The 27,181-nt window shown below is 45.9% G+C and overlaps 1 protein-coding gene across 1 annotated transcript; it reads left to right on the top strand.

Annotated features, from left to right (window-relative positions):
- Positions 1-5,184: 5,184 nt before the first annotated feature.
- Positions 5,185-26,227, top strand: MATN3 (matrilin 3). Its single transcript, XM_045978715.1, has 8 exons — positions 5,185-5,407; positions 10,509-11,075; positions 13,781-13,906; positions 14,675-14,800; positions 16,316-16,441; positions 20,130-20,255; positions 24,045-24,155; positions 26,172-26,227. The coding sequence occupies exons 1-8, from the start codon at positions 5,185-5,187 to the stop codon at positions 26,225-26,227; spliced, it is 1,461 nt and encodes a 486-aa protein (XP_045834671.1).
- The last annotated feature ends 954 nt before the right edge of the window (positions 26,228-27,181 follow it).

Genomic DNA, 27,181 nt, shown 5'->3' with positions numbered 1-27,181 from the left:
TGTAGAGATTACTTAAAAATAAAATCTTAAAAAAAAAACAAAACAAAACAGGAAGATGTTGAGTTCATTCTTGGATATGGTTGAGCCTGAGGTGGTTTTGTCACCTTTGAAGAGAGTACCACAGCCAGAGTTATTAGTGTAAGTCTGTTGCCCAGGAGTGGGACTGGGACAAGAGACACGGATTTGGGAATTACCACTAGAGAGGTGGTGGCTGAAACTGTTGGGTCAGCGGCTTCGGGAATGCAGGAGGAACGATAGAAATGACTGCCGGGGCCACCATCTTCCAGCCCCCTCCCCCGCCTTCCTCAACCCTTGACTCTCCTGCCAAAAGGATGTATGCCCAGGTCACATCTCCATAGGTAACCCGATCCCAATGCAAGAAACAGAAGTATCAGGACCCCCCCCCAATACCCTCAGATCACTAAATACCCTACCATATATGGATGTGAGCCCATGCCCTGCCTTGGCCCAATAAAAGACCCCCGCCGACTCCATCCCAGCGTGACTTCCTCGACTCCCCCTTTCTGAGTCCTGGAACCTCACCCTAGGGTGCCGACCTCCTCCCGACCTCCTCCTGGTGTGACTTTCCTGGCTCCCCTTCTCCTGAGCCCAGAAAATTCGCCGGAAAGTGCCTTTAATAAGTCTTGCCTTGCGCCTACCTCACCTGATGTTGTGTTTACCTCGCCTGCAAAACTTTACAGAAACCACACTCAGTGGAATTCCTTAAAGGATGGTACACAGGGGCTCAAGAAGGCCTAGTCACCGAGACATTCCACTTCTAGCAAGAAAGAATAATGGTTCACAATGATTTACAAAAGCAGATTCCTTGCAGCACTATTTATCATTAAAAACAAGTAGAAACTAAATGTCCCACAATGGAGAATTGCATAAATGAATAGAATATTGATGGAACACAATATAACCACTAAAAAGGATGTGTTAGAAGAATATAAAAATGTTCACTATACATTAAGTACAAAAGCAAGTAATAAGGTCACAATATACAGTGTGATCTCATTTTTAATAGAAATATATAAATATACAAGCAGAGAACAAGAGATAATACCTCATAGCTTATCTTTGGATAGTAGTGTTACAGACGGTCTACATTTTCTGAACTCTCCACAGTAAGTTGCTTTACTTTTACGGTTAAGAAAAAAAAATCTATTATAATTTTTTAAAAGCTGACCTAGAGAAAATCTTATGGGTTTCTAGACTGTGTGGAATATGGGAAGCAGGGAAACAAGTGTAAAGGAAATGGACAATTCAGGCAGAATCGGGATTACAGAGCAGTCCTTCCAACAGGGGAGCTGCCCCAACTCTGAGGAAGCCTTTGGATTTGGTGATCTGAGTGTTAGTGACCGCTCTTGAGAAGTATGATGGAGGAGAGTTGCCCCCAGCCCAAGTTGTCTTCTGACCAACAGTCAGTCCCTCAAAGGCCTTCTGTGCTGGGTGACCACCTCCTTGCAGCTGCCCTTGCATTGGATCCCGCCCCGGGGCCTGTTGTCGAGACCATCAGAACCCAGACATTGCAAATTCCCTCAGGTGTCAGCTGCCTAGAGAGATTGTTGAATGCAGGTTCCTAGGCCCAGTCCCAAACCATCTGCATGAGAGTATCTGGGTACCTGCCTTAGAGTATCAGGAAGCTGCCTTGTACTAAGCCCCCTGAGTGATTCTCAGACTCAGGTGGCAGAACCCCAGCATTCAGACCTGTGCAAAAGGCCTCCTCTCCTTAGGTTTCTGGCACAGAGTCGGAGAAAACTGAATCTGGGAGTTTCTATAAATTAGCACAACTAGCTGTTTTGGTCATGAATCAGTAAGTCCAGGATGTGAGAAAATAGCTTTTGGAGTCCAACCGACACCATGGCCTTGCATGTGTCCCCGGAGCCTTTTGGAGCTGGGCAGCACCCCAGACCAGGAGGTAAGAGTGGGCATGACTCCGGGGGGTGACTACCAGCTGGAAGGGGCTTCCAGGGACATTTCCCAGTGGGCCTGCGCTGAGGGCTAGTGCAGCTCCCCTATCACAGGACACCAAGCAGCAGGAACAAAGGAATCAGTCCACTGAGGTTCTCCCACCTGTGCACTTGGAAAGCTGTTAGTGGTCAGAATTAAGGGCGCCTAGCTGGCTCAGTCTGGGGAACATATGGCTCTTGATCTCGGGGCTGTGGTTTTGGGCCCCACCTTGAGGGTAGCAATTACTTAAATATAAATTCTAAAAAAGGGAAGAAAAAAAAAGTCGGGATTGGATGGCCCAGAGGGAGGGGCCTCTGACGAAAAGCCGATCAGGATTCAGAGACCAAAGATTCTTACCGAATCTAGAGAGGAGACCTCAGAGCGCACCCATTCATCCCATTATAAAAGGTGTATAAATAAATTGCGCTAGGTTGTATTATGGTTGGCAGCAATTTGCTGTAAAAGCCTTCTATTCCCCACCCTCGGACCTGGCTTGCTTTGGCCAATCACATGTGAGTGGGATTGAGGAAGGCCACTTCCTTGCAGAAATGTCAAGATCCGTCATCTGGTTCTTTCATCTTTCATTTACTTCCTTTGGCACAAGACCACCATGTTTCAGATCAGGTCTGTGCCTTGTCTAGGTTCCAGAATGAAGATGAGGTGGGGAAGAATTGCAGCCACCCTAGGAAGGACACATAACAGAGCAAGAAATACATTTTTCTTGTTAGGAGCCCCCGAGATTTTAGGATCATTATTACCATAGCCCAAACTAGCCAGAGCTGACCAGTAAAGACATATTTTTTTTCTTTTTTTTTTAGAATTATAAAAACAAAGTAGTAGTAGTATAATGAATTTTTAGGGAAAACTACCCACAATTATTTCCTTAGCTTAAACAAATAGTCTTAATCTTCACATATGCCTACATGCAAATGTGCTGAAACAGACTATTACACTTTCTGTTGCTTGTATCCCAGAATTTCTTCAGAGAAGGAGCCTGGTGGTAGAGAAGGACCTACTCCCCACTAGAGGAGGCCAGTGGAAAGGACTGTCTCTGGAGCCAGTGCCCAGCCTAGGGCCATCTGTTGTCAGGCAGTGAAGTGAAACTGAGCAAAACCATTTCCTCAGCCTCCTTGGGCTCTTGGAAAAAGTGATGCCAGGTAATTTCTTTTCTCACAGTCTCTCATGCCTGTTTACTATCCTGCCAAGACAGAGTTATATTTCAGCCCTGTCCTATGATCTTCCATTTCCTAACTTTTCAGTCCCATTGCAGACCTGCATGTGTACAGAGGCATGCAGTGCAGGCATCGGCTTTGCCCTTCTGGAGCCTACAGTCCGGGGAGGGACACAAACAGAAATAAAGGGAATATAAATGGAATAACTACAAACTAAGGAAGCCCCCCAAATGAAACACACAGGATGCTATAATAGATCAGAAGGTAGAGACAGTAGGAAAGAATCTATTTAAAACACAATTTTTTAAACTGCCAGCTGGGAAACATTAGCGAACCACAAACTCATGTGTTCGTGATCACATTAAAAACAAACGAAACAGAGCTGAATGGAGGTGAACAGAACAGCACCAAATGTGGTCAAGTGTTAGTATTGCTTTGCGGAGGTAGGTGTTACCTATTTACGTAGCTGCTGGCTCATAATGTAAAATGTAGTTGTTATCATGGGTCGTGGTAAAAATAAGCTTGAGAAACTGACTTAAGATCTGGCCTCAGGAAAGGCTGCTCTGAGGAAGACATTAAACTGATGACAAGCTCGCTGTGCTCCAGGACACACGGAGAAGGGAAGGCTAGCATGGCTGAGGCATGGAGAGCAGGAATACAGGTCTGGATGTTGGTCAGTGCTGCAGGGGAGGTGGGGTTGAATCCCCCAGGAACCTTGTTGGCCCTGAAAAGGAATTTGGATTTTACTGGAAGCAAAGTTGCAAGGAAGTGATTTTTAAGGTTACTGCGTGGAGTGTGGGTTTTAGAGGACTCATAGTCTTGGAAGCAGGGAGACCAGGTTGGATCTGGTGGAACTCGCCTTCGTTGTCAGGTTTTAGGTCTCAGCTCAAATCTCACCTGTTTTTATTTTTTTTTATTTATTATTTTTATTTTTTTAAATATTTTTTATTTATTTGACAGAGAGAAATCACAACTAGGCAGAGAGGCAGGCAGAGAGAGAGGAGGAAGCAGGCTCCCTGCTGAGCAGAGAACCCGATGCGGGGCTCAAACTCAGGACTCTGGGATCATGACCTGAGCCGAAGGCAGAGGCTTTAACCCACTGAGCCACCCAGGCGCCCCCCTCACCTGTTTTTAGAAGCCTTCCTGCTTTCCTCAGGCAGAAACAGTCTGTTTTTCCTAAATTCAGCATGTTCCCTTAGACCATTTATGCTTTTCTCCCAGAAGACAGTTCTCCGAGGGTCCCCTCAGGGGCCCCAGCCCCGTGCTGCCACCATCGCTCTTCCGGAGAGGAAATGGGATCTCGGGAGCGCCTTCGCCTTCGAAGCCTCTGTTGGTACAGGCCGGCCTCCCAGCTGCCAGGCGGGTCTCCGGGGAATGTATGTTTGACTTTCTATTCCTGGTAATATAAGTTCAAATGTTTACGGCTGTTTGAAGCTGGGATGAAAGCGTCCCTATTCATGCTGCTAGAATCTGTGAGGCTTTTTTTTTCTTTTACTGAGAGCCCACAGCAAAATTTGGGAGACTTGGCCGGGGAAAGGAATGCAGTGTGAGGAGCGAGTCGAAACCTCGCCGCAGGCACCGCTGGCGGGAGCGGGAAGACAGAGCCCGGGGCCCCCTCGGCCGGGGTCGGGGGTCAGGCCTGCTGGGGCAGCAAGAGAGCGCAGGGCGGGCGGGCTGGGCCGGGGGGTTCGCAGGCTTGAGCGCAAGTTTCGGGAGAGGCGGAGCGCGGCCAGGAGGCGCCCGGCCTTGCCCATGCAGACGAGGCCCGGCGGGGGCCTCCGCGGGCCGGACTTCGGGCACCGCGCCGCCGCCGGCCGCCCCAGACATTCCGTTTCTGCCGCCGGAATGCGCGGACAGGATCCCGCGGGTCCCGGGCGCCGAGCCCCGCGACTCCACCCGCGCTCTGGCGGTGGGCGGGGCCGAGGGGCGGGGCCACGGGTGGGCGGGGCGCGGGGCGGCGGGACCTTTAAATTGGCCGCCTCGGCGCGGGGCCCAGGCTCTCGGCTGTTGGGGCGAGCGAACCTTCGACGACGACACCTGCAGAAGTGTGGAGCCCGCCATGCCGCGCCACCTCTCGGGACTGCTCCTGCTGCTCTGGCCGCTGCTGCTGCTGCTGCTGCCGCCGCCGACCCCCGCCGCCCCCGGCCCCCTGGCCCGCTCGGGTTTGCGGAGGCTGAGCACACGGGGCCCAGGGGGCAGTCCCGGGCGCCGCCCAGTCCCTGCTGTCCCCACCGGCGCTCCCTATTCCGGGGCCGGCCAGCCTGGCGGGGCCCGCGGCGCAGGTACGCGGGGGGAGTGAGACCCCCTCCTGGGAGAGACGCGAGCGGGCACCGGGGAGGGACAGCCGGCAGGAGGGAGGTGGGGAGGACCGGGCGGGAGGGATGGGTGGCAGGGAAAGCGGGGTATCCAACAGGAGAAGCCCCATGCAGCTGCCAAGTGTTCCTTCCGTCCCAGCCTGAGCCAGACTGCGGTGCAGGAGAAAGAATCCCCTCCTCGATGAGACCTGTGGGGAAATGGGTCCAGACAAGGGAAGGGGGAGGTCCAAAGTCACTCATCGTCGGGACTCGAATTTGGGTCGCCTGAAGCTCAAACTCCAGCCACTTCCCTCTGCAATTTGGGTCTGGAGGATGGGGCGGCATGGGAACACAGGGCCTCCCCGCCTCTGTGCCAACCCTTACCTCTCTGTGCAGCTGAACAAACCCTTCCTGAGATTCTGCCTTTAGTTGTCTGGAAATCACTTCACCTATAGCCCCAGATCAGGGTGACCCTCCCTCTCCTGGCCACACTCTTCAAGCTGTCTCAGTCCAATCTAGGATCTGGACCAGAATTTGGACTGGAATTCACACCAGGGAGTGGGGGTGGGAAGCCAAAAAGGAAACCAGAGGGGGCCGCTGGATGGCCCCCGACCTGTCTTGTAACCATCCTGGTCTCCACATCTTCTGCCGCTGACCAGGTGTTCTGCTTGAACTGACTGGGTCCCAATCCCAACCTGTACTCTCTTAGATCCTCAAACACCCAAGACACCGAGTCTTTGGCGAACAATTTTCCATTGCCCTGTTTGGTCAGTAGTTGGTTCCTGGGGCGGAGGTTCCTAGAGTAGCAGAGCTGGAAGACCACCGGTCACAACCCCTAAAAGCATGTAAATTGACACTTACCAAGTGACCCAGCAAATCTGTCAGAGCTCAGAACAGAACTCAGGGCTCCAAAATCCCAGACAAGTATCTTTCCGCTGCTACAACCTACCAAGCTCTTAAAATGGGTTTACAAAAATTTTATCTTCATTACCAAAATGTCCAGTTTCAGTCTTGCTGAAGAGGAGAGCCTGCACCAAAGCATTTTCTGGGTCTCCAGTCTCATTCATGCCTCAGGTTGATTTGCTTTGTTTGTCCCCTTGACACCTTTCTGGATAATGTTGAGAAAGAGCACAAAGGATTCTTTCCTGCGTCAGTCCCAAGGGGCTGGATTTGAAATGGTGACAGCATTGTCTTTGAGCTAGGGAGTACCAGGATTCACAAGGGTTAAATTTAGGGGGTAGCCTGCTTCGCTCCAGGCTGGGGTGGTGGGGTTGGGCAGTGTAGGGATGCCTTTCTTTTAAAAGGTAACCTTGCCTCAGGTTGTGACCCACCTCCCTTGGGGATGGGACTGGGAGAGGGAGGAGGGATTCCTCAAGGGTTGTTTGAGTTCCCCTGCATTACTTGGATCCAAGATGATCTTGAATGATAATCCTTTAATAAACATTACGATTCCCCCTTTCCCAAATTTCCTCCTTTTTTTGCAACCAGAAATGGCTAGGCTCTCCTATGGGCTTTTATTTCTAGCAGAACTATAAAAAATCAGCAGAATTCTAAGTATGGAAATCTTTTAGGAAATTCAGATTCTCACTTTCTTGGTTTCTGAGAATCAACGTGCTGCTTTCTAGTATAGGGGAGTGAGATTCCAAAACAGTGACATTGCTGAGGGAGTCCAAATCAAGAAGTAACCAGATCCTCAAGGAATTTCCCGTCATCTGAGTCAAGCCACTGTATTAGTTTTCTATTGCTGCTGTAACAAATTAGCACAAACTCAGTGACTTAAAAACAACACACACATAATATCTAAGAGTGCTATAGACCAGAAGTCCAACACTAGTCTCAGAGATCTAAAATTGTGTCAGTAGGGCTGTGTTCCTTTGGGAAGGGTCTAGGGGAGACTGAATCTTTGCCCAGTTCAGCATGTAGAGGTTACCTTCACTCCTTGACTCTTGGCTTTTCCCCTATTTTCAAAGTCACCGAAAGCAGTTTGGGTCCTTCTCACGTCGCATCATGGTGATCGCCTCTCCTGCCTCTCTCTTTTTTACTTTTAGGGGCCTCTGTAATTACCTTGGACCCACCCCTATAATTCAGGATAAAATCCCCATCTCAGGGTCTTTAACTTAATCCATCTGCCAAGTCTTCTTCTTCTCCTCCTCCTCCCACATCCCTCTTCCTCCTCCTTCTTCTTCTCCTCCTCCTCCTTCTTCTCCTTATCTTCCTCCTTCTTCTTCTTCTTGCCATGTAGAGTAACATACGTCCAGGTTCCAGGGACTAGGACACGGATATTTTGGGGGGCAAGGGAGCTTTATTCTGCCCACCGCACCCCCTGTAGCCTCCATAAAGGATTCCATGTGAGAAGGAAGGAATCATGCACATATACCATAAGAACATAACGTTGACATGAGTCAGGACAAGATTTGGGTATTTGGGTTGTCAAATATGGGTCTCATATCGACATGTATTTTTCCTTTTTTCTAATTATGTACAAGAACCTACATCCATGTCCAGGAAGGATTTTCAATAGGTTTCTTCTTCCTTGCTCCTGATGCATGGTAATCAAGGGATGAAATGAATTCAGGAGTTTTTTTTTTTAAGATTTAATTCCTTTTGACTTAACTAAATACATGACATATAGCATACTTCAGGGCAGTGGCTCAAAATCAACATGCAGGATGTTTACTGGTACATAATATAATATTGATTTTTTTTTGGGTAGTGGAAAATATGGTTTCAGAGAGAGGCAGCCATTCAGTGAAAAGCCCCTTTAGGCTGGGAGTCAGGAAACCTGGAGTCCCATCCATGACCTGCTGTTTTCTGGCTCACCCACCTTCCAGAACCTCAGGCTTCTCACCTGTAAAATGGGTATAAAAGCAACCTCTGCACCTCTGACTTCACAGGATTGTTTGTTTTGTGCCCTAAGATCTCTAAAACATTATTGAAAGTAAAGTATGATTTATTTTCTTAATTGAATACGTCCAGAAAGCAGGATAAAACCAAGAGGATAGTTTTCTGTTTTTAGAATAAAACTCTCCAGAGGCATTATTCCTGTTCCAGATAGGGCTTTTTCTTCACAAACTGTCTTGTGTAGGAATTTGTTTTGAATCCATCTTTTTCCCTTAGTCACCGAGTTTTGCCTTACACTAGTGTTACCTTCCAGCCCCCTGTCAGGGAAAGAAAGAACCCTGGTTGATGCTTCATGACCAAGTATCAGTTACATTTCCATTTAGGACTTGGTGTGTATGACGAGGTGTGTGTGTGTGTGTGTGTGTGTGTGTGTGTGTGTGTGTGTAGAGGAGGAAGAATGACTTGAAAAAGATGTTTAATAACTGGCTTTCCTCTCAGCCAGTCCTGACTTTTGGACCTGATTTTGGTGGCTAGGAGAGAGAGTTTAGGACAAGACTGGGGGAAAAGGAAGAAAGAACAAATGAAAATGAAGATGTGTGTGGATTTTTTTTTTTTTTTAAGATTTTATTTAGGGGCGCCTGGGTGGCTCAGTTGGTTAAGCGTCTGCCCTCGGCTCAGGTCATGATCCTGGGGTCCTAGGCTGGAGCCTCGCGTTGGGCCCCCTGCTCAGTGGGGAGTCTGCTTTTCCTCCCTCTGCCCCTCCCCCTTGCTCATGCTCTTGCTCTTTCCCTCTGAAATAAATCAGTAAAATCTTAAAAAAAAAAAAAAAAGATTTTCTTTGAGTGAGAGAGAGAGGGCGTGAGCTGGGAGGAGGGACAGAGGGAGAGGGAAAATCAGGCTTCACTCAGCAGGGAGCCTGGTGCAGGGCTCCATCCCAGGACCCCAGGATCATGAAGGTAGACCCTTAACCGACTGAGCCACCCAGGTCTTCCAAAGATGTGTGGTGGTGTTACAAGGAGCTTGTGTTTTGTTTTGTTTTGTTTTTTAAAGATTTATTTATTTGAGAGAGAGAGAGAAAGAAAGAGAGGGAGGGACAGAAGAAGGGGAGAGAGAATCTAAAGCAGACTCTGCGGTGAGCGTGGAGCCAGCGTGGGGCTTGATCTCACCCCGAGACCATGAACTGAGCCGAAACCAAGAGTCAGAGCCTTAACTGACTGTGCCTTCCAGAGGTCCTGGTGCTTGGTACTTTTGAGTAGGAAAGGTACAGGCTTCTTTGCTTTTGTAGTCCCAAGGCTAAATACATGGTAGGTCCCCCAAAAGTATTTGGTGAATGAAGAAATGAAAGGGGTGACTATAAGAGTTTGGTGGAGGCAGAGGGAGACACGAGTAGACATCTCTGCTCCTGAAAACCAGACACAGAGTTGGAAGCACAACCGACGTGGGTCAGATTGTCATTCCTCGTCTCGCTTTTAAGTATCTCAGGCTCACAGGGCCCCAGAGTTCACTAAACCTGATGAATGATGAGAAGGAGAGGGCACTTAGGGCTACTCTGGGTGCAGTTTTTGTCCCATTGGTGGGGGAGTAGAAGGAAGCTTCCAGAAAAGCACCAGTGTGTTTGCCTTGAACTCTGCCATTGCTTGAGGTGTGTGAGGCCTGGACAGGGCAGAGAGGCTGCACTGTCCTATTGTCCCATGGCTGAGGTGCCAAAGAAAGGTCTGGAAACTGTTCATTCCTGGGAGGCAAGCGGAACCTTGGGAGCAATGCTGAAGCAGAGGGATGAGGTTCTAGGGAAAGTTTGGGGTTCAGCCAGCCTGTAGCCAGCCTATTGGAGAAACTTCTCCCCTATATGTGAATTCTCATTAGGGAATTTGGAAGGACGTTGGTGCTTTTAGCATCCTTTTTTTTTTTTTTAAGATTTATTTATTTATTTGACAGAGATCAAAGTAGGCAGAGAGGCAAGCAGAGAGAGAAGGGGAAGCGGACTCCACGCTGAGCGGAGAGCCTGATGCGGGGCTTGGTCCCAGGACCCTGGGATCATGACCTGAGCCAAAGGCAGAGGCTTTAACCCATTGAGCCATCCAGGTGCCCGGTGCTTTTAGCATTTTAAGGGAGGATGATGGTCTTGGGGGAAGGTAGCAGACAGTAGGGCCTCCAACCCCAGGGCTCTTTGGGTATGAGGAACGCCCCATTTCCGACTGGGATCTCGTCATTGCTCAGCCGTGCCCATCCTCCACACCCTTCTTCACAGGTGTTTGCCGGAGCAGGCCCTTGGATTTGGTGTTCATCATCGACAGTTCCCGCAGTGTGCGGCCCCTGGAGTTCACCAAGGTGAAGACCTTTGTCTCCCAGATAATTGACACTCTGGACATTGGGGCGGCGGACACACGGGTGGCAGTGGTGAACTATGCCAGCACCGTGAAGATTGAGTTCCATCTCCAAACCCACTCAGATAAACAGTCCCTGAAACAGGCCGTGGCCCGGATCACACCCCTGTCTACAGGCACCATGTCGGGCCTGGCTATCCAGACAGCGATGGATGAGGCCTTCACGGTGGAGGCAGGAGCTCGGGGGCCCACTTCCAACATCCCTAAGGTGGCCATCATCGTGACAGACGGGAGGCCCCAGGACCAGGTGAATGACGTGGCGGCTCGGGCCCGGGCGTCTGGTATTGAGCTCTATGCGGTGGGCGTGGACCGGGCAGACATGGAGTCCCTCAAGATGATGGCCAGTGAGCCCCTAGATGAGCACGTTTTCTATGTGGAGACCTACGGGGTCATTGAGAAACTCTCCTCTAGATTCCAGGAAACCTTTTGCGGTAAGTCTTGCTCCCAACTAGAATACTCAGATATTGTGTCTCCAAAGAAAGAGATTTATTCTTTTTTTTTTTTTTGGTAGAAACTTTATGGAAAACTAAAATATAAGCAGTGCTTTTCTTGAGTTTTTTTTTTTACCAGCTTCAACACATTTTGTTGGTTTAGGAATATAGAGTTGCTTTATATATAACTTCGTTTGCTCATAAAAATCTCCGTGTTTGCATTAGAAATGGGAAGGTCTGGAAATATCCAGGATAAATGATCCTGCTGTTCCCTGATGGGGTCAGAAAAAAATAAAAACAAAAACCTCAAGACTCCTCTTTTCTCCTCTCTGCCCACAACTCCATTTCTCCCAGGTATTTTCTTTCGCTTTAACCCTCTCCGGCTTTAACAGAACTCTGCTTGTTCTCCTGCCGACGACCGGGAGCAGCGTCTGTCTGCCCGTGGAAGGGTCCGCGCGATTTCCGGTGTAACTGTCGGTTAGGGTTTTGCTTGTTCTCGGATCCCCCAGTTTTCAGATTCTGTTCTTCCTTGTGGAGGGACAGGATTAAGAAGCGGCTGGGGAAAGGGTTGAGATTTCGGTTCACTTGGGAGATAGCGAGAAGCAGATTTAAAAAAAAAAAAAAGGATCGTTACTGTCCTTCTTTCTTTTTTCCTTTAGGATGCAGTTTGAATATGAGCATGCTAATTTAATTGGAAGTTTTAGCATGAATTAGTCAAAGCCATGAATATGAATCCAGTTAAGGCGGGGCTTTAATCTTAGCCACTGATCAGAATTATGAATGTGTGAGACGCATACTTTATTTTTAGGTTTGTTTTTTCTTTTTAAAAAAGATTTTATTTATTTGAGAGAGAGAGAGAGCGAGCGAGCACAAGCAGTGGCGAGGGGCAGAGGGAGAAGCAGACGCCCTGCTAGGCAGAGAGCCTGATGTAGAACTTGATTCCAGGACCCTGGGATCATGACCTGAGCTGAAGGCAGACACTTAACCGACTGAGCCACCCAGTCACCCAAATTTCTTTTTTCCTTTGTACCCACCTATGTTTTGTCTTTCTATCTACCCATATTCATGCTTTATTATTACTATTTTTTTTTTAATCATGTAGAGATACAGTCTTTCAAAGCCTTCTATGGAATTATCCAAACAGGTGGGGGCAAATTTCTAGTTCAGGTGAATTTTAAAATGTAGATACCGTTTGCTGTGTAACCTGTGCCCCATCTCTTTACTGGATACGCATTAATTAATCTGATGCACGGATAAAATATTCCCTCCATATTATTAAGCAGTAGTCTGGGGATGGTGACAAGACGTGAATTAGTAATTACAGTTTAAATTTCAAGGAGGCTTTATATTGAAATTAATGTGGAACTCAGCAATCACCCCAGTTTGTCAGGAAATGGGAGATGAAGTCTTGGTCTAGAGCAAAGTTTGGCCTCAACTCAGCCAGACCTGGCTGGTGGCCCCTTGTCTTTCCTGTCCCAGGACACTGGGCCTTCAGAAGCTGTCTTGGCATTCATTGGTTTCTCAAAAGAAGTGGCTTTCTTTCTCCCAGGAAAACCCCCTGTGCTTGTGGGTGAGAGCTTTTCCATAAAGACGTTGGTCTGTGGCAGAGTTGGGTCTCAAAGCTAGCACCTGGGGTTGGGCTTGAAGGCCATAAAGCAGCAAGTGGTGAGTGGCAATCTTTTCCTTCTGGTACAAAAGACCTGCTTGTTCTGGGGGGAAAAATGTCCTCTCTATGGAAAAGAGACTGAGGGGCAGCTTGTTGTACTCAACGGGTTGGAAAGATCATTCCATGAAAAGGCTCTTCTTGGGAAAATATTAACCTTGACCTGTTGCCAAAGCAGTCGAGGCTGGGTTACCTGCCCAGGGGTGCCAGCCTCCTCCAACAGGCCTCCTTGGTTTCTCAGAAATGACTAAATTCATTGATTCTTCTTTCAAAACATGTTACTAGGAAAAAAAAAATCCAACAAGATATAAACACCTCCAGGAGTGAGAAGATGGGGCTGCGGCTTCGCTGACGTAATCTCGTTTATTCTGTTCTTGCTTTTCTTTTTACCTGCTTGCATGGATGGAGCGTGTGAGTCCACGCTCCTTGCAGATCCTAGAGGCCCTGAAGTTGCACACATGTACGGTTAGGTTCCCACACCCCTGCTGCTCATTCAGAAGGCGGTTACCTGCCTTGCCCTCCACTGTTTGCATGTTCAAGGACGTGTATTGCCGCCCCACTGAGTTCCAGGTGGAGGGACATGCCTGTGTGTGAAATCATTTTGACACACACTATAGAGCCCTTCCCTTGGAAAGCAGATTCTGGCCCCAGCAGGACAACTAGCTCATAGACTTTCCAGAAGTGCACTGTAGGTCTCCCCGTTTCTCGCAGTTGGGAAGTAAATTCTTTTTCCTGGGCTAGGTGGATACACTGAATAAAACATTAAGTTGTGTGACCACGTGAGTGTTTGCCTTTGGCTCCAAATGCAGAATTTCCTTTCTCTTTAAGAAAGCTGAAACAAAATCTGTAATTTTAAATTAGTAACATCATACGTGTAATAGTGGTGCTTCCAAGAAGCCAGAGGCAGAAGACAAAGGGCCAGTTTTTACCACGGGCTCTCATTGAAAAGGAATCAGAGGGTGGCGTCTTTTTGACAGAGAAGCAAGTATCTGGAACGTTTCTTGTGTGTTGATACTGACGATTGTCTTCTTCCGGGGGGCAGCTCTGGACCCGTGTGTGCTTGGCACACACCAGTGCCAGCATGTGTGTGTCAGTGATGGGGAAGGCAAGCACCACTGTGAGTGTAGCCAAGGATACTCCTTGAACGCCGATCAGAAGACATGTTCAGGTGAGGCCCGCTTCGGGGAGCTTGCCTGACTGGGACTCAGCTAGAGACCTGCCCTCCGGGTTTGGGACTGGCCTTATGCTTTCCTCCTAACTGTCTTTTGGTTGGTTCACGGGTGCTTATCAATGTTTTTCCTCTAACACTGTGGGAGAAAAGTGAGGTCATAACATGAATCAGCGTCTTCATAGTACTTATAATTAGTTCTCAAGAAAAGGGTTAGTAGGGAAATGGGTTAGTCAGGAAGGGGGCCAGAACTCTCAGTCTTTTTGAGGATTTTGGAACTTTTCCTGGATTTTACTTAATTAAGTACAAGCTGCTCCTTTGTCTCTGAGACCAGCGCTGCTCACTGAATTTAGACACAGAAGAAAGTTTAGAGAGGTTCTCACTCATCGGGTATAGGGCTACTCACATGAAACCAGTAAAGATGGGAGTTAGGTCCATTTTTTAAAAAAAATCCTCAGAAAAAGTCTTGAGAGGAAGGAAACTTAGAGATCATTTAATTCAACCTACTCGTTTTATAGATAATGAACTTGAGACCCAGGGAAGGAAGACGACTTACCCATGTCATGGGGTCTGTTAGTGAAAGAGCCAGCACAGAAATCAGTTCCCAACCTCCTGTCCTGTGGCCTTTCTGTTGTGCTAGGGCTCCTCCCATTTTAATAGCTCTGTGTGTGTGTGTGTGTGTGTGTGTGTGTGTATGTGTGGTGGTGACCCATAATTAATCTACCACGTTTTCCTGTGTTTCCATTTGTCCTGATGGTCTTTTGACAGCTATCGATGAGTGTGCTCTGAACACTCACGGCTGTGAACACATCTGTGTGAACGACAGAACTGGCTCTTACCACTGTGAGTGCTACGAAGGTTACACCCTGAACCAAGACAGGAAGAGTTGTTCGGGTAAGTGGAGGAGGAGGCTTTCCTTTTGCTACCTCCCCGTTTGCACCCCCCTAGCCGGTGTTGGAGGGGTAGGGCACACTGACTGGGCACTTGGTTGGTTTTTCTCTCTTGGGCCTTGTAGCCAGCCCTGGCAGTGCTTTCCAAATGCTAAAGACAGTTTAGTAAGTTAAAATCAAAGAACGGGGCGCCTGGGTGACTCAGTGGGTTAAGCCACTGCCTTCGGCTCAGGTCATGATCTCAGGGTCCTGGGATCGAGCCCCGCATCGGGTTCTCTGCTCGGCGGGGAGCCTACTTCCCTCTCTCTCTGCCTGCCTCTCTGCCTACTTGTGATCTCTGTCTGTCAAATAAATAAATAAAATCTTTAAAAAAAAAAAAAAGAACGCTCCACAAGATACTTATTAACTACAACGGGATAAACAGTTCCTTCGTAGCAGAGAGACCTGTTAGTCACCCCTTCAACCAGGTGATCAGAGGGAACCCCACTAGTCATGACCCGCAATGACGTCATGCCTCTCCTCACACGATGTCCTGAGGGCACAGTAGCGCTTCTGTTGTCTTCTTTAAATATTCAGCCTCAGGAGGAAACTTCAAACAAATCCAAACTGAGAGACATTCTACAAAGTAATTTGCCAGTGATTTTCAAAGCTGTCAAGGTCATGAAAGGCAAAGACGAGGAAGAGTCCCAGAAAGGAGGGGACTAAGGACATGTGACAGTAAAGTACAATGTGGACCCTGGATTGGGTCCTGGACCAGAAAAAGGGCGTTACTGGTAGAACAAATGGCAAAATTTTACTAAGATCTGTGGATTAATTAATAACATTGTGTTAGCGCCAATTTCCTGGTTTTGATAATTGTGCTATAGTTATATGGGATGTTGACGCTGGGGGAAATCGGGTGAAGTACAGGACTTTTTGTACTGTTTTTGGAACTCTGTCATATGCCTGCAGTGATTTCAAAATCAAAAGTTTATAGACCAAAAAAAAAAAAAAAATCATGTCCATGTAGAGGAAAGTTCATTGAGTGACAATTTGGGTCCTGAGTTCTGATGCTGCTCTGGGTCAGCTGGTCTCCTCTGGATTCTGCTTCTTCCCCTAGAACAGGGGAGGGCTGAATTACAGTGTCTTCCAACTCAAATTTGGCGTCTTTCTGAATCTAGTGGAATTAGCCGCACAATTGTTGGTACCCCCCTGATTCAGCGTAAATACAATAAACCCGAAAGGAACGCTTTAGTAATTATTTATTTATTTAGCATTTATGAGATACTTAGATTATAAAAACTCAGTCTGGATGATTTTGAAAAAGCAGTTGGAAAAAAAGAAGAATAAGGACTGTGTGTAGGATTTCGCTAAACACCGCTAACTTCTGGTATCAGCCCATAGTACGGGTGGCTGTGGAAGGTTTCCAACAGGTTTTCCTCTTATATATTTCTAGTCACAGGTAAGAAGATTTCTATATATGGGTAATAAAAGACTTCTCCACTTTTAGTTGCTTTTCTCCTGGAATTTTCTTTGGTAGCTCAAGACCAATGTGCCTTTGGTACGCATGGCTGCCAACACATTTGTGTGAATGACAGAGATAGGTCCCATCACTGTGAATGCTACGAGGGTTATACTCTGAATGCTGACAACAAAACGTGTTCAGGTAAGGTCCACTCAACAAACTCTTTCCTAGCTGGCTCTTTCTATGGCGGTGAAACCAACTTGCAATTGACACAATGACTCTTAAGGATACTTAATGAATCAGACTCTACACCTTCTGTCCTGCTTATAGACCAAGACACACATTGCTCAGACGGCAGTGAACGCACTTGATTTTGCAAATATATCTCATTTCAGAAATGGGCAGAGAGTGAGGGATATGAGAAAAGCTAACTGAATGTAGGATCCTTATCCAGGAAAATGTTATAGCTCTGTACGCTGGGCACTTGTGAAGCAAATGGGAACTTTAGAGGAAGTCGGTTGAAAACAGTAACTATTTGGTGGGATAGGCTGAACTGATCTTTTTCCAATTAAAACTTGCCCTAGAACTTTTCTGTAGCGTTAATCTTAAAGCTGGATCGTTTTAGTAAAGGAGACTTTGTCAATGACTGAATTAGACCCACACAGGTCTTCCAGTAAATGTGAAGTCAGTTGTTCCCTGACGGTTTCTAGATGATCAATCTTCTGTGAATTTGAGCCTTATGTCTTGGCGAATCCTCATTAATTTGATTTAAACTCACTGGCAGAGCAGGGTGACATTTATAATGTAAAAACACTTCTGAGAGAAATTCCTGCCTCTCAAGGCTGTGTTTAATTTTGGCCATTTTATTAGATTTTTATATATATATGCTCCTGCCCCTTGAGGAGATGTTATGTGACCTTTCCAAGAGAGACTAAGGGAAATGGCACATGACCAATGCCCTTAAAAAAAAAAAATTAACTAAAGAGGACTGAGCACCTATTTTGTTCCCAGGACTGTGCAAAGCCCTGTGGGGATGTAAAGAAGCACATTTTCTGCCCCTGGGCAATTTACAGGCTGGGTGCAAAGAGAACCAACACCTTGGAGAAGCAGAGACTAGGCAGGGAGAGGGACGGACAGTAACGTAGGGCTGTGGAAGCCGGGGAGGTGGGCTGTCTGGGGAAGGGTGCAGACCGTGTGGGCAGCAGGTGGGCCTCGAGGGTGGTGGAGGTTTAGACAGAGGACTGCAGAGCTGGATGGCCAAGGGGAATGGCTTGTGTTGGTTTGCTCCGGGGGTAGGACCAAGTCAGTTGAGGGTGGAGAGGCCTCATGGCTGCACTTCTCAAACTGGTTACAGGTACCCCACTTGGTAGCTTAAGCAGCCAGGGTCATTGAAGACCTTGAAAAAGGACACTAAAACAAATTTACATTTAAACTAACAGATATTGGAGCACCTGGGTGGCTCAGTCACTGGGGGTCTGTTTCTTTGGCTCAGGTCATGATCCCGGGGTCCTGGGACGGAGCCCTGAATTGGGCTCCCTGCTCAGCAGGAAAACCTGTCTCTCCTCTCCCATTGCCCCTGCTTGTGTTCCCTCTCTACCCCTGTGTCTCTCTCTGCCAAATAAATAAATAAAATCTTAAAAAAAATAAACTGGGATGCTTGGGTGGCCCAGTGGGTTAAGCCGCTGCCTTCGGCTCAGGTCATGATCCCAGCATCCTGGGATCGAGTCCCGCATCGGGCTCCTTGCTCAGCAGGGAGCCTGCCTCTCTCTCCACCTCTGCCCGTCTCTCTGCCTGCTTGTGTGTTTTCTCTATCTTTCTGACAAATAAACAAATAAATAAAATCTTAAAAAAAATCAAACTAACAAATATTATGGAATAAATGGAACATTTTACTAAAAAAAAAAAGTCCAAGAAAATGTTCAGTTACGACAGACTATTCCAGGCCATGCTCCGAGGTCACAGTAGCCAACTTCTTCAGTGCCTACTGGATGCCATACATGGTTCTAGGCAGCTCAGACACAGTCACACCTTTATTATTGCTCACAGCCCCTGTATGAGGAAGCTGAGGCCCAGACAGGTTAAGTAACTTGCCCATGGTCACGCAGCTAGTGAGTCACAGAGCGAGGATTGGAACCCATGCACTTGCCCTGGTGGTTACACAGGTGATCGCATGCCAAGCTATCCTGTCTCATGGTTGCTGTGCGTGGTTGTGCAGCACAGGGTAGAAGAGCAAGACCAGATGGCAGAAATTTAGAGGGTTAGGAAGGAATATATTTATGGAGCCCAGTGCAGAGCAGTGTTTATACACTTTAAAGTAATAAGAGCTACTCTTCTGAAGCTGGGGTACATAACATCGGTCCCATCCCTGCTAATGGCCTGCTTTTCCCTCTGCTGGGCAGTACCACAAGGCTTGTAGATTAAATATGGAGCCCTAGAGCAGGGCCGGGAGTGGAGGCATGACCGTTGTTATCTGTAGGGCAGCTCTGGCGGGATGAAGGGAAAAGTGAAACAGTCTACTGTTCTGTCTTTTTTTTTTTTTTTTTTTAATTTTAGAGAGAGAATGAGCGAGCATGCCCCTGTGCAGGGACGGGGCAGAGGGGGCGGGAGAGGAAGAGAGGGAGAATCTCAAGCAGACTCCACGCTGAGTGCAGAGCCCCCTGCGGGGCTGGATCCCATGACCCTGAGAGCATGACCTGAGCCAAAACCAACAGACGCTCAACCCACTGAGCCACCCAGGCACCCTCAACTATCCAGCATTGTGCTGGAAAAGTCTGAAGTCATGAAGGGAAATATCAGTGTTAGAGTTAGAAAGATACTCTGTGGAGAGACTTGACTTTCACTCAAAGCTCTTTCATAGACAATAGTGGAAGTTTCCCAAGTGTGGAGGGACAAGCAAACAAGCAAACAAACTTGGTTGGTCCCTGCAATGGCAGGGGAAGAACTTGTGTCTCCCGGGAAGAATTTCTGGGTTTATTAAAGGAGACCTGCTGTTTCCACTTATCCTGGGCCCGTCTAGATATGGAATGAGCTGAGCATGGCAATTTTTTAAAAAAAAGATTTTATTTATTTATATGACAGAGATCATAAGTAGGCAGAGAGGCAGGCAGAGAGAGAGGAGGCAGCAGGCTCCCCTTTGAGCAGAGAGCCCGATGCAGGGCGCGATCTCAGGACCCTGGGATCATGACCTGAGCCCAAGGCAGAGGCTTTAACCCACTGAGCCACCCAGGTGCCCCCGAGCATAGCACTTTGCTCTCCACTGAGATTTGGGCCAGCCATCTTCCTCCTTGTGATAGATTTCGGGACAGATAATAAATGCTCCACTCTCCAAACCGACACGTCCCCTCACCGTCATCACTACTGCCACTACCTGTGTGTGCATGGGTGTGCCGGCTGGTGTCTTCTGTCCCGCTTTGCACCCTTTCGAGGGCCGCCCTCGGTCCGCACAGCACCCACTTTATGTGCAGCGTCTGAGTTAGCTCCCTGTGCCAGTGGGTCCCTAATACATTGTTTCTGGTGATGGTGAAGATGGTCCCTGTGTGGCTGGAGATGTGGGAGGCACTTGGAGGCATCCGGAGAGGCCAAAGGTAAGTTCCAGGACTCGGTCCAGCCCCAGCACTGCAGGCAGGACAAGAGAGGAGGCACCCCCATGCACCTGCGAGAAATGAGAAGGCAAGGGGGGAGGCAGTCAAAGGTGGGACCGGAGGGATGTGAGATGTAGGAAGGGACAACGGGCGTTGTCCTGCAAGGTGGGCTCGGGGTTGCTGGCCGCGGACGGGTTCATTCTCAGCACCTGTTGTGACTGCGCCAAAGCTTTTCTCTCCCGGAAATCTGTGTCTCCCTCCGCATTGTGACCTGGGTCTATTTTCTTTCCTGCTCCGCGCCGGGGCAGTTCGCAGCAAGTGTGCTGGGGGCTCGCACGGCTGCCAGCACCTGTGTGTGGACGACGGGCCCGCGGCCTATCACTGCGATTGTTTCCCCGGCTACACCCTGAACGAAGACCAGAGGACATGCGCAGGTACGGACTGTCCCTGCCACCTGTTTGGTTTGCAAGGCTCGTCTTCTAGGAGCCAGCTTTCCTCTCGAAGGCCCAAGCACTATCCCGAGGGGTCCGAGGCCCGCGGAGGCTCCGAGCTGTCTTCCCAATGAAGCAGTGTCCCCGCCAGCCATGCTTCCCCTAGGATTCCTTCCTCTTCGTTTTCCTTTCTGATTACAGCCTCTTCCTAAGTGGGATTGTTGTTGCAGTGACGGTAAGATACACCTGACGCCCAATTTCCCACTGTAACCTTTACGAAGCGTCTAGTTCTGTCCCACTCCCCATCCGCAGAGCTTTGTCATCCCAGACTGGAGCTCTGCCCCCATCCCCTTCTTTCCCTGTCCCGGTCCCCTCTCTTTTTCACCCTGTCACTCCCTTTGCCCCGGGCTCCCTGCTTCCAGGTCCTGGGCTCCACCGTGTGCACACCCTGGCTATGCTAGGGACGTGCCCTGCCCGTGTCCGCCCTTCGCTGGGACCCCCTTCCCTCACCACTACCACTTGCCAAAATCCAAGAACCACATCCGTGCCAATATTTGGTTTTGTTGGATTAAGTTTTTGCCATCCTAGTGGAGGCAAAAAAGTGTCTCCCTATGGTCTTTATTTTTTCATTTGCTGGCTACTTCCTGTATTTATTGGTCATTGGAGTTTTTTTTTAATTGGGAAATGCTATGTATGCCCTTACTTTTCTCTTGGGTTTTTTGTATTTTTCTTACTGATAAAATGGAACCCTGTACGTTTCTGGATATAAATTCTTTGTTGTTTTATGTGTGGCAAATATCTTCTAGTGTTTCTATTTTTACTTAAATGATGTCTCTGCAACAGCATTCATGATATTTTACTTCTTAAGTTGTGTGCTAGCTTTATGATTATTTTTATTATGCTTCATCATTGCCTAAATGTTCTCTAAATTGCTTTGTTTGAATCAAATATTACACAGTTGTGTTGGTATGTTTGTTTCTATAACTAAAGAACATGAATTAATTGAATTAATTAAATTGAATGAATGAATGAATTCAATTAATTAACATAATTAATTGAACAGGCCTAGGTCAATTTTACCCCCTCTACCAGAGCTTCCCTTTTCCTTCCAATGAGCTTGGTCCTCCTTCAGCCCAGGACACCTTGTGCTGGGGTGACTTGTTCCTTCAACTATTCCATCAACCATTCAGTCAGCAGAGCGCCTACTATTTTCTGGGCACTGGGTGTATAATCGTGAACAGAACATGTATGGTCTTTGGTAACAGTCTAAGGGGAAAAGACAAGGAAATAGCTATTTATAAAGAAGAGCCGTGAGAAAAGAACAGGGTCCTGAACCCATGGGGGTTGGGGGACCTCCTTCAGGTTGGGAGGGTCTCTCTGCGGAAGTGACATCTGAGACCTGAGGATCAGCGGTATTTAGGTTGGAACTGGGGAGCTGGAGGAAGAAGGGAGAGCAATGCCAAGGACTGCCTGGTGACTTTATGGGGAGAGGAGGGAAGGGGAGAAGAGAGGAGGGGGGAGGTGGGGGAGAGGGAGGGACTCGCCTGGTTGCCAGCCCTGTTGCAACCGCCACCAGCCAGGGAAGTGTGGTGTCACTTTGAAGAGGGGCAGGGGCTGAGTCATGCTGATCTTCTGGGGCAAGGGGAAGGAGTTTATATTTTGTTTTATAGAAGCTGGGAAGTCACTGGAGAGTTTTAAGGAGTGGGGCGGCATGATTCTGCTTACATTTTCACAAGTCCCCCTGGCTGCTGTGTGGGTCTGAGGGGCTGGCGAGCAGGGGGCGGGGCCAGTCGGAGACTGTTGCAGTGGTCCCAGGTTGGGTGAGGAGGGGGACAGTGTTGACAGAAGCAAGCTGATTCCAGACACCTTTCTGAGGCAGAATGAACAGAATTTGGCGATAAACTGGATGTGGGGACCAGGCTGGGAGAGGAACGAGGATGACTTTCCTATTTCAGACTTGGTCAGAGTTTGAGACTTGTGTGTTTATGCTCCTAGAGACAGTAATCTCCAACCCCTGGGGGCAGTCGATGTTGCTGTATTTCTAGCATCTTCCATAGCACCTGACAGTTACTAGTAGATACTTCTTAGCTTGAAGTGAAGTATGGAACCTCTTCTTGGGGAGGGTGAGGATAGTAGGCAAGAGCTTGCTTTTAGGACTTGAATGTATCAGGGTACTAACACCAGGTTACCCGATCTAGGGGTTAATTCTCAGAGAACTCAGTCTTGGGGCATTTTTCTTCTCTTGGAAGATGGGGATTCCTGCCGCATTTATGTTGGGTTACGTCCTGACCACATTTACCTAGTCATTCACTTCTTTGCTCAGCAAGCATTCACGGAGCTGCTGTTCTAGATCTAGTATTCTTTCAGATCTTGAGGAAGGAACTGGGAACATATAAATGTTTTGTAGTTTGTAGTGTACAAGTCTTGCACATCATTTGTTAATTTTAATCCTAAATTTTTATTCTTTTTGATGCCATTGCGAACGGGTTCGTCTCCCAACTTTCAATTGGGCTACATGCCAATTTTAAAATTTTCTGTGAGTGTTTTAATTAGACTACCCCACTGAGCCCTTCTCCTCACAGAACTTACAGTTTATCAGGCAAGAAGCACTGGAAAAGCATCATGAATGCCAATTACATGCTCTGTACAGGGATGATGGGGATGTACTTAATTTCAGTAGATACTTTCTGGCTAGACTGACTGATTTGGGCTGGCTGTCCCTAAAAGCCCACAGGATTTGGACAGGTAGATAGATTTTATTTGATCAAGTGAATTTATGGTCATCTTCATTCTGTATCCTATTTTTGTAGAATGTGGGAGAAAAGATAGGAGCAAAAGACCATTCTCTGTCCTCAGGTCACAATGGAAGATTATCCATGGGAAGTTACTCTTATTTCTGTTAGGCAACTTTCGGGACTTTGAGAGTAGGGAGAGCTGCCTCACTACATTTTAGGAAGAACTAGGAGTTCGCATTATCATTCTCCCAGGTTCTTTGCTTAAATGCTGATACAAACCGAAGTTTTTACTTCCAAAGTATTTATGGGTAAGAACTAGAACTGTCCAATCAGACCGTTCAATAGAGTAATAGTCTGTTTAAGAAATCAGGAATTATCTACTTTTAATTCTTGAAATATTTTGGCCAAAGAGAGAATTCTTTTCCTTATTTTCATTTCTTAATAGGGACACAGTACCATAATAAGATTAATTACTTTAGGTCTGCATTCTTGGCTCCCCCCTACGTCAACTTTTTAAAAATTTGCTTTGTATCACAGGAAGTTTCCAACACTCACAAAAGTAGAGAGAATATAATGAACTCTCACATAGTCAATACCCAGGATTGATGATTGTAAACGTTTCCCAATATCGAATTCAGTTTCTTCTGTGACATTAATATTTCAAAGTATTTCCTCCTCTTTCTGTGTGCCCTTATATCCTCTTACCTCCTCGAAAATGCATTTAGTTAAGTCTTAAAAATGGAAGGACTGAATTACAGATCTCCCGATTTCTATGGTTTCTGATTAGCTATAACATTTTGTGTAGGACTGAATTACAGATTTCCCGATTTCTATGGTTTCTGATTAGCTATAACATTTTGTGTAGGACTGAATTACAGATTTCCCGATTTCTATGGTTTCTGATTAGCTATAACATTTTGTGTAGGACTGAATTACAGATCTCCCGATTTCTATGGTGTCTGATTAGCTATAACATTTTGTGTAGGACTGAATTACAGATTTCCTGATTTCTATGGTTTCTGATTAGCTATAACATTTTGTGTACTGTCGTCATCAGCCATTGAAGAAGCACGAAGACTCGTCTCTACAGAAAATGCTTGTGGGTGTGAAGCCACCCTGGCCTTCCAGGACAGGGTCAACTCGTATCTGCAGAGACTGAATGCCAAACATATCCTTTCTGGAAAGGTTTCTGCTTTAAGCCACCCTAGGTAGTACAACTGAGCCAAACATTTTAGGACATTCCGGAGGATAAGGGCCCTATTCATTACGTTTTAAGATGCGTAAAAGTAAGACAGTGTTTATTTTTTTAGAGTTCTTTTAAAATGTTTTAATAGACTGTTTTGCCCATTTAACATTTACATGCTACAAGCTGCCTATTTCTTTCTCCAGTGCTTTTCCATAGCAGCTTATGCTGTGTTATTAACAGATGGAGCTCTTAGGCTATGATTCCTTCATATTGGCTTTCTTAGTTCAGAATCTGTAGGTGTACAGGAGTTAGCTGATTAGTGAAGAGATGGCTCAGACGACTACATAGGCTAGCCAGCTGGTCAAAAGCAGATTTCAAAATGTAGCATGATACCATCTAAGAAACTTTCAAAATCAGGTTTTTTTTTTAAAGATTATTTATTTATAAAGCACAAGTAGGCAGAGAGGAAGGCAGAGGGAGAGGGAGAAGCAGACTCCCCACTGAGCAGTGAGCCTGATGTGGGACTCGATCCCATGATCCTAGAATCATGACTTGAGCTGAAGGCAGCCGCTTAACCAACTGAGCCACCCATGCGCCTTCAAAATCAGTTCTTTAAGTAAAGGAGTAATTCAGGAAAAGTACTTTTTCTTAGCTCAAGTCAACAACACTGTCTCTAGGTATCTTAGAGGCGTGGTGTTCAAATTGTGATAGGGATGGGGGGAGCACAGAAAGTTTTTACAAAAATCCATTTTCAAATCCTTAAATTGGCCTACCAAAAATGCTCCAGGGGGTCGGTCAGCCGACATTCTCTGTTCCCATCTCTCACTTTGCATTGTCGTTCTTCTAACTTTACAAAAGGAAGGCACACTTTATCTAACCTGAGTCTGGTAAGGTGAACTTCTTGGAAGGGTAAAATCTCCAGAAAGCCAAACAAAGGGATAGTTCAACTGTTTTTTCATCAAGGTTTCATGAATTCCCCAATTTCTTCCACTAAGAGACATTTTCCAATTAAATTTTGCCTTTTGTTTTTAGTAATTTTATGTCAACACTTATAATTTATTTGTTTGATCAATTATGTGCTTATAATAGTTGTAATGATAATTCAACCCAGATGATTAAAAGAACAGGGGGCCTATGGTCAAAGAATATTAATTTAAAGGTAGTTTCAATATAAATGTATACGTGCTTGTTGTTTGTATAAATTTACCTCAGAGAAGTCTCAGGGATCAAGAAAAGATTTTCAAGATTCAAAGTAGAATAAAATTCTGTGGAGAAAGTGGAAAGGAAAATATGAATTCCTTTATTTTAAATATTTGATTTTTAAAGATGGATAGAAGGTGTCCATTTGTATGGTGTTTATACATAGGATACATTTGAAAGACTAATTTAGATTTTATTTTATTTTTTAGTTAAATAAAAAAAGATTTATTTATTTCAGAGAGAGAGAGAGAGATAGCATGAGTGGTGGGGAGGGGAAGAGGAAAATGGAGAGGGGAAGCAGCCTCCCTGCTGAGTGCAGAGCCCAACACAGGACTTGATCTCAGGACCCATGAGATCATGACCTGAGCGGAAACAGAGTCAGATGCTTAACCAACTGAGCCACCCAGGTATCCCTAGATTTTATCTTAAAAAACCGCCAATACTTATGATATGGCAGGAACTGCATATTTTGTAACAAAATCTTATGATGAAAAATTTCAAATCATTTAAATATGCACAGAAATCTCTTATTTGTCAAAATTATTTTTGTGGATAAGAGCAAAAATGTTTGAAGACAGATGCTCTGTATCATCATCTCTGAAGACCACTGCTTTATAACATGCTCTCTAAAGAATAGAACTTCTGAGTTTTAGATTTTGATGAGAAAATAATTTCAGTTTTTCTTTATTTACTATAGAATGTAATTATTTTCTTTTATCTTGTATTGAAGTGTTTGAAAGTGTGTTTAGGTTTTCTGACGTCTAAAAATAAAAGGCGTTGGCCTTAACAACTAGCCACTCGATGATATTTTGGGCAAGTTGCAAGCAGATGCATATGGACAAATACATCGTTGAATTACTCGGATTTTTCACCTGGAAATACGGAGAGCTTGGTCTATTTAATATTTTTGCATACTTCAATGTTCCTGCTAATAATTTGCCATTGCAAATGCTTTAAGATTACTGGATGAGTAGTATGAGGATCTTCTGGAGGATCAGTAGGAGATAAACATTCACATCCTTAAGAACAAACTTTAGTGTCTCTAAGCTATGACTGTGAAATGATTCGTAGGGAACAGAATGAAAAGTTTGGTATTTCTTTATTTACCAATTGAGCCATTTAATTTTTAAATGTTTATATTAGTAGGATAACCATTCTTACAATGGGAACTTTTGATCTATTTTCTCTTGATAGTATTTATAGTATAAACCAGTTTTATTATTGAGAGTGTAAATTATACAAGTATTTACACATAAAAAAAGTTCATATAATTGAGGCAAATATAATTTAGAACTGTTTCTTTAATGCTTTGTTTTTTGCTCACTTATTGCTGGAATATCACTGAAGCTGTGATCAAGGGATTATAATACACATATCAAGATCAAGTGAACACTACATGAAATATTGTAAGAAACACATAATTAAAGACTTTAGTTTTGAATGAAGTGCTATAACTTCTTACCAAGGATAAAAAAATCCTACATTATCTTTACTGTTTCACTTTAGGATCCAATCAAGAAAATTATATATTTATAAATATTGATCTAACAAGTAACAACAGGCCCAATGTCATCATTTTAAAGTTTAAGCCTAACTTTTCTTCACTTACATATTTGGTATATGTATTTTATTTTTCTGCTTGAAAGCTTATAGCTCTTAGGAGAAAACCGTCCTTTAAATTGTGACTACTCATTGTTTTTGTTTGTATTGTCTTTAGTATAATAAAAAGTTACTATCTTTATATATTATTGTCATGACTTTTTTTGGTGGCCCATATCAATTTCATCTATTAACATATTTCCTTAAAC

Source organism: Meles meles, chromosome 15 (genome assembly GCF_922984935.1).
Source record: "Meles meles chromosome 15, mMelMel3.1 paternal haplotype, whole genome shotgun sequence".
In the NCBI taxonomy this organism is placed as follows: domain Eukaryota; kingdom Metazoa; phylum Chordata; class Mammalia; order Carnivora; family Mustelidae; genus Meles; species Meles meles.
The sequence above is the reverse complement of the archived record's forward strand: the minus strand, read 5'-3'. Positions and strand labels throughout refer to the sequence as shown.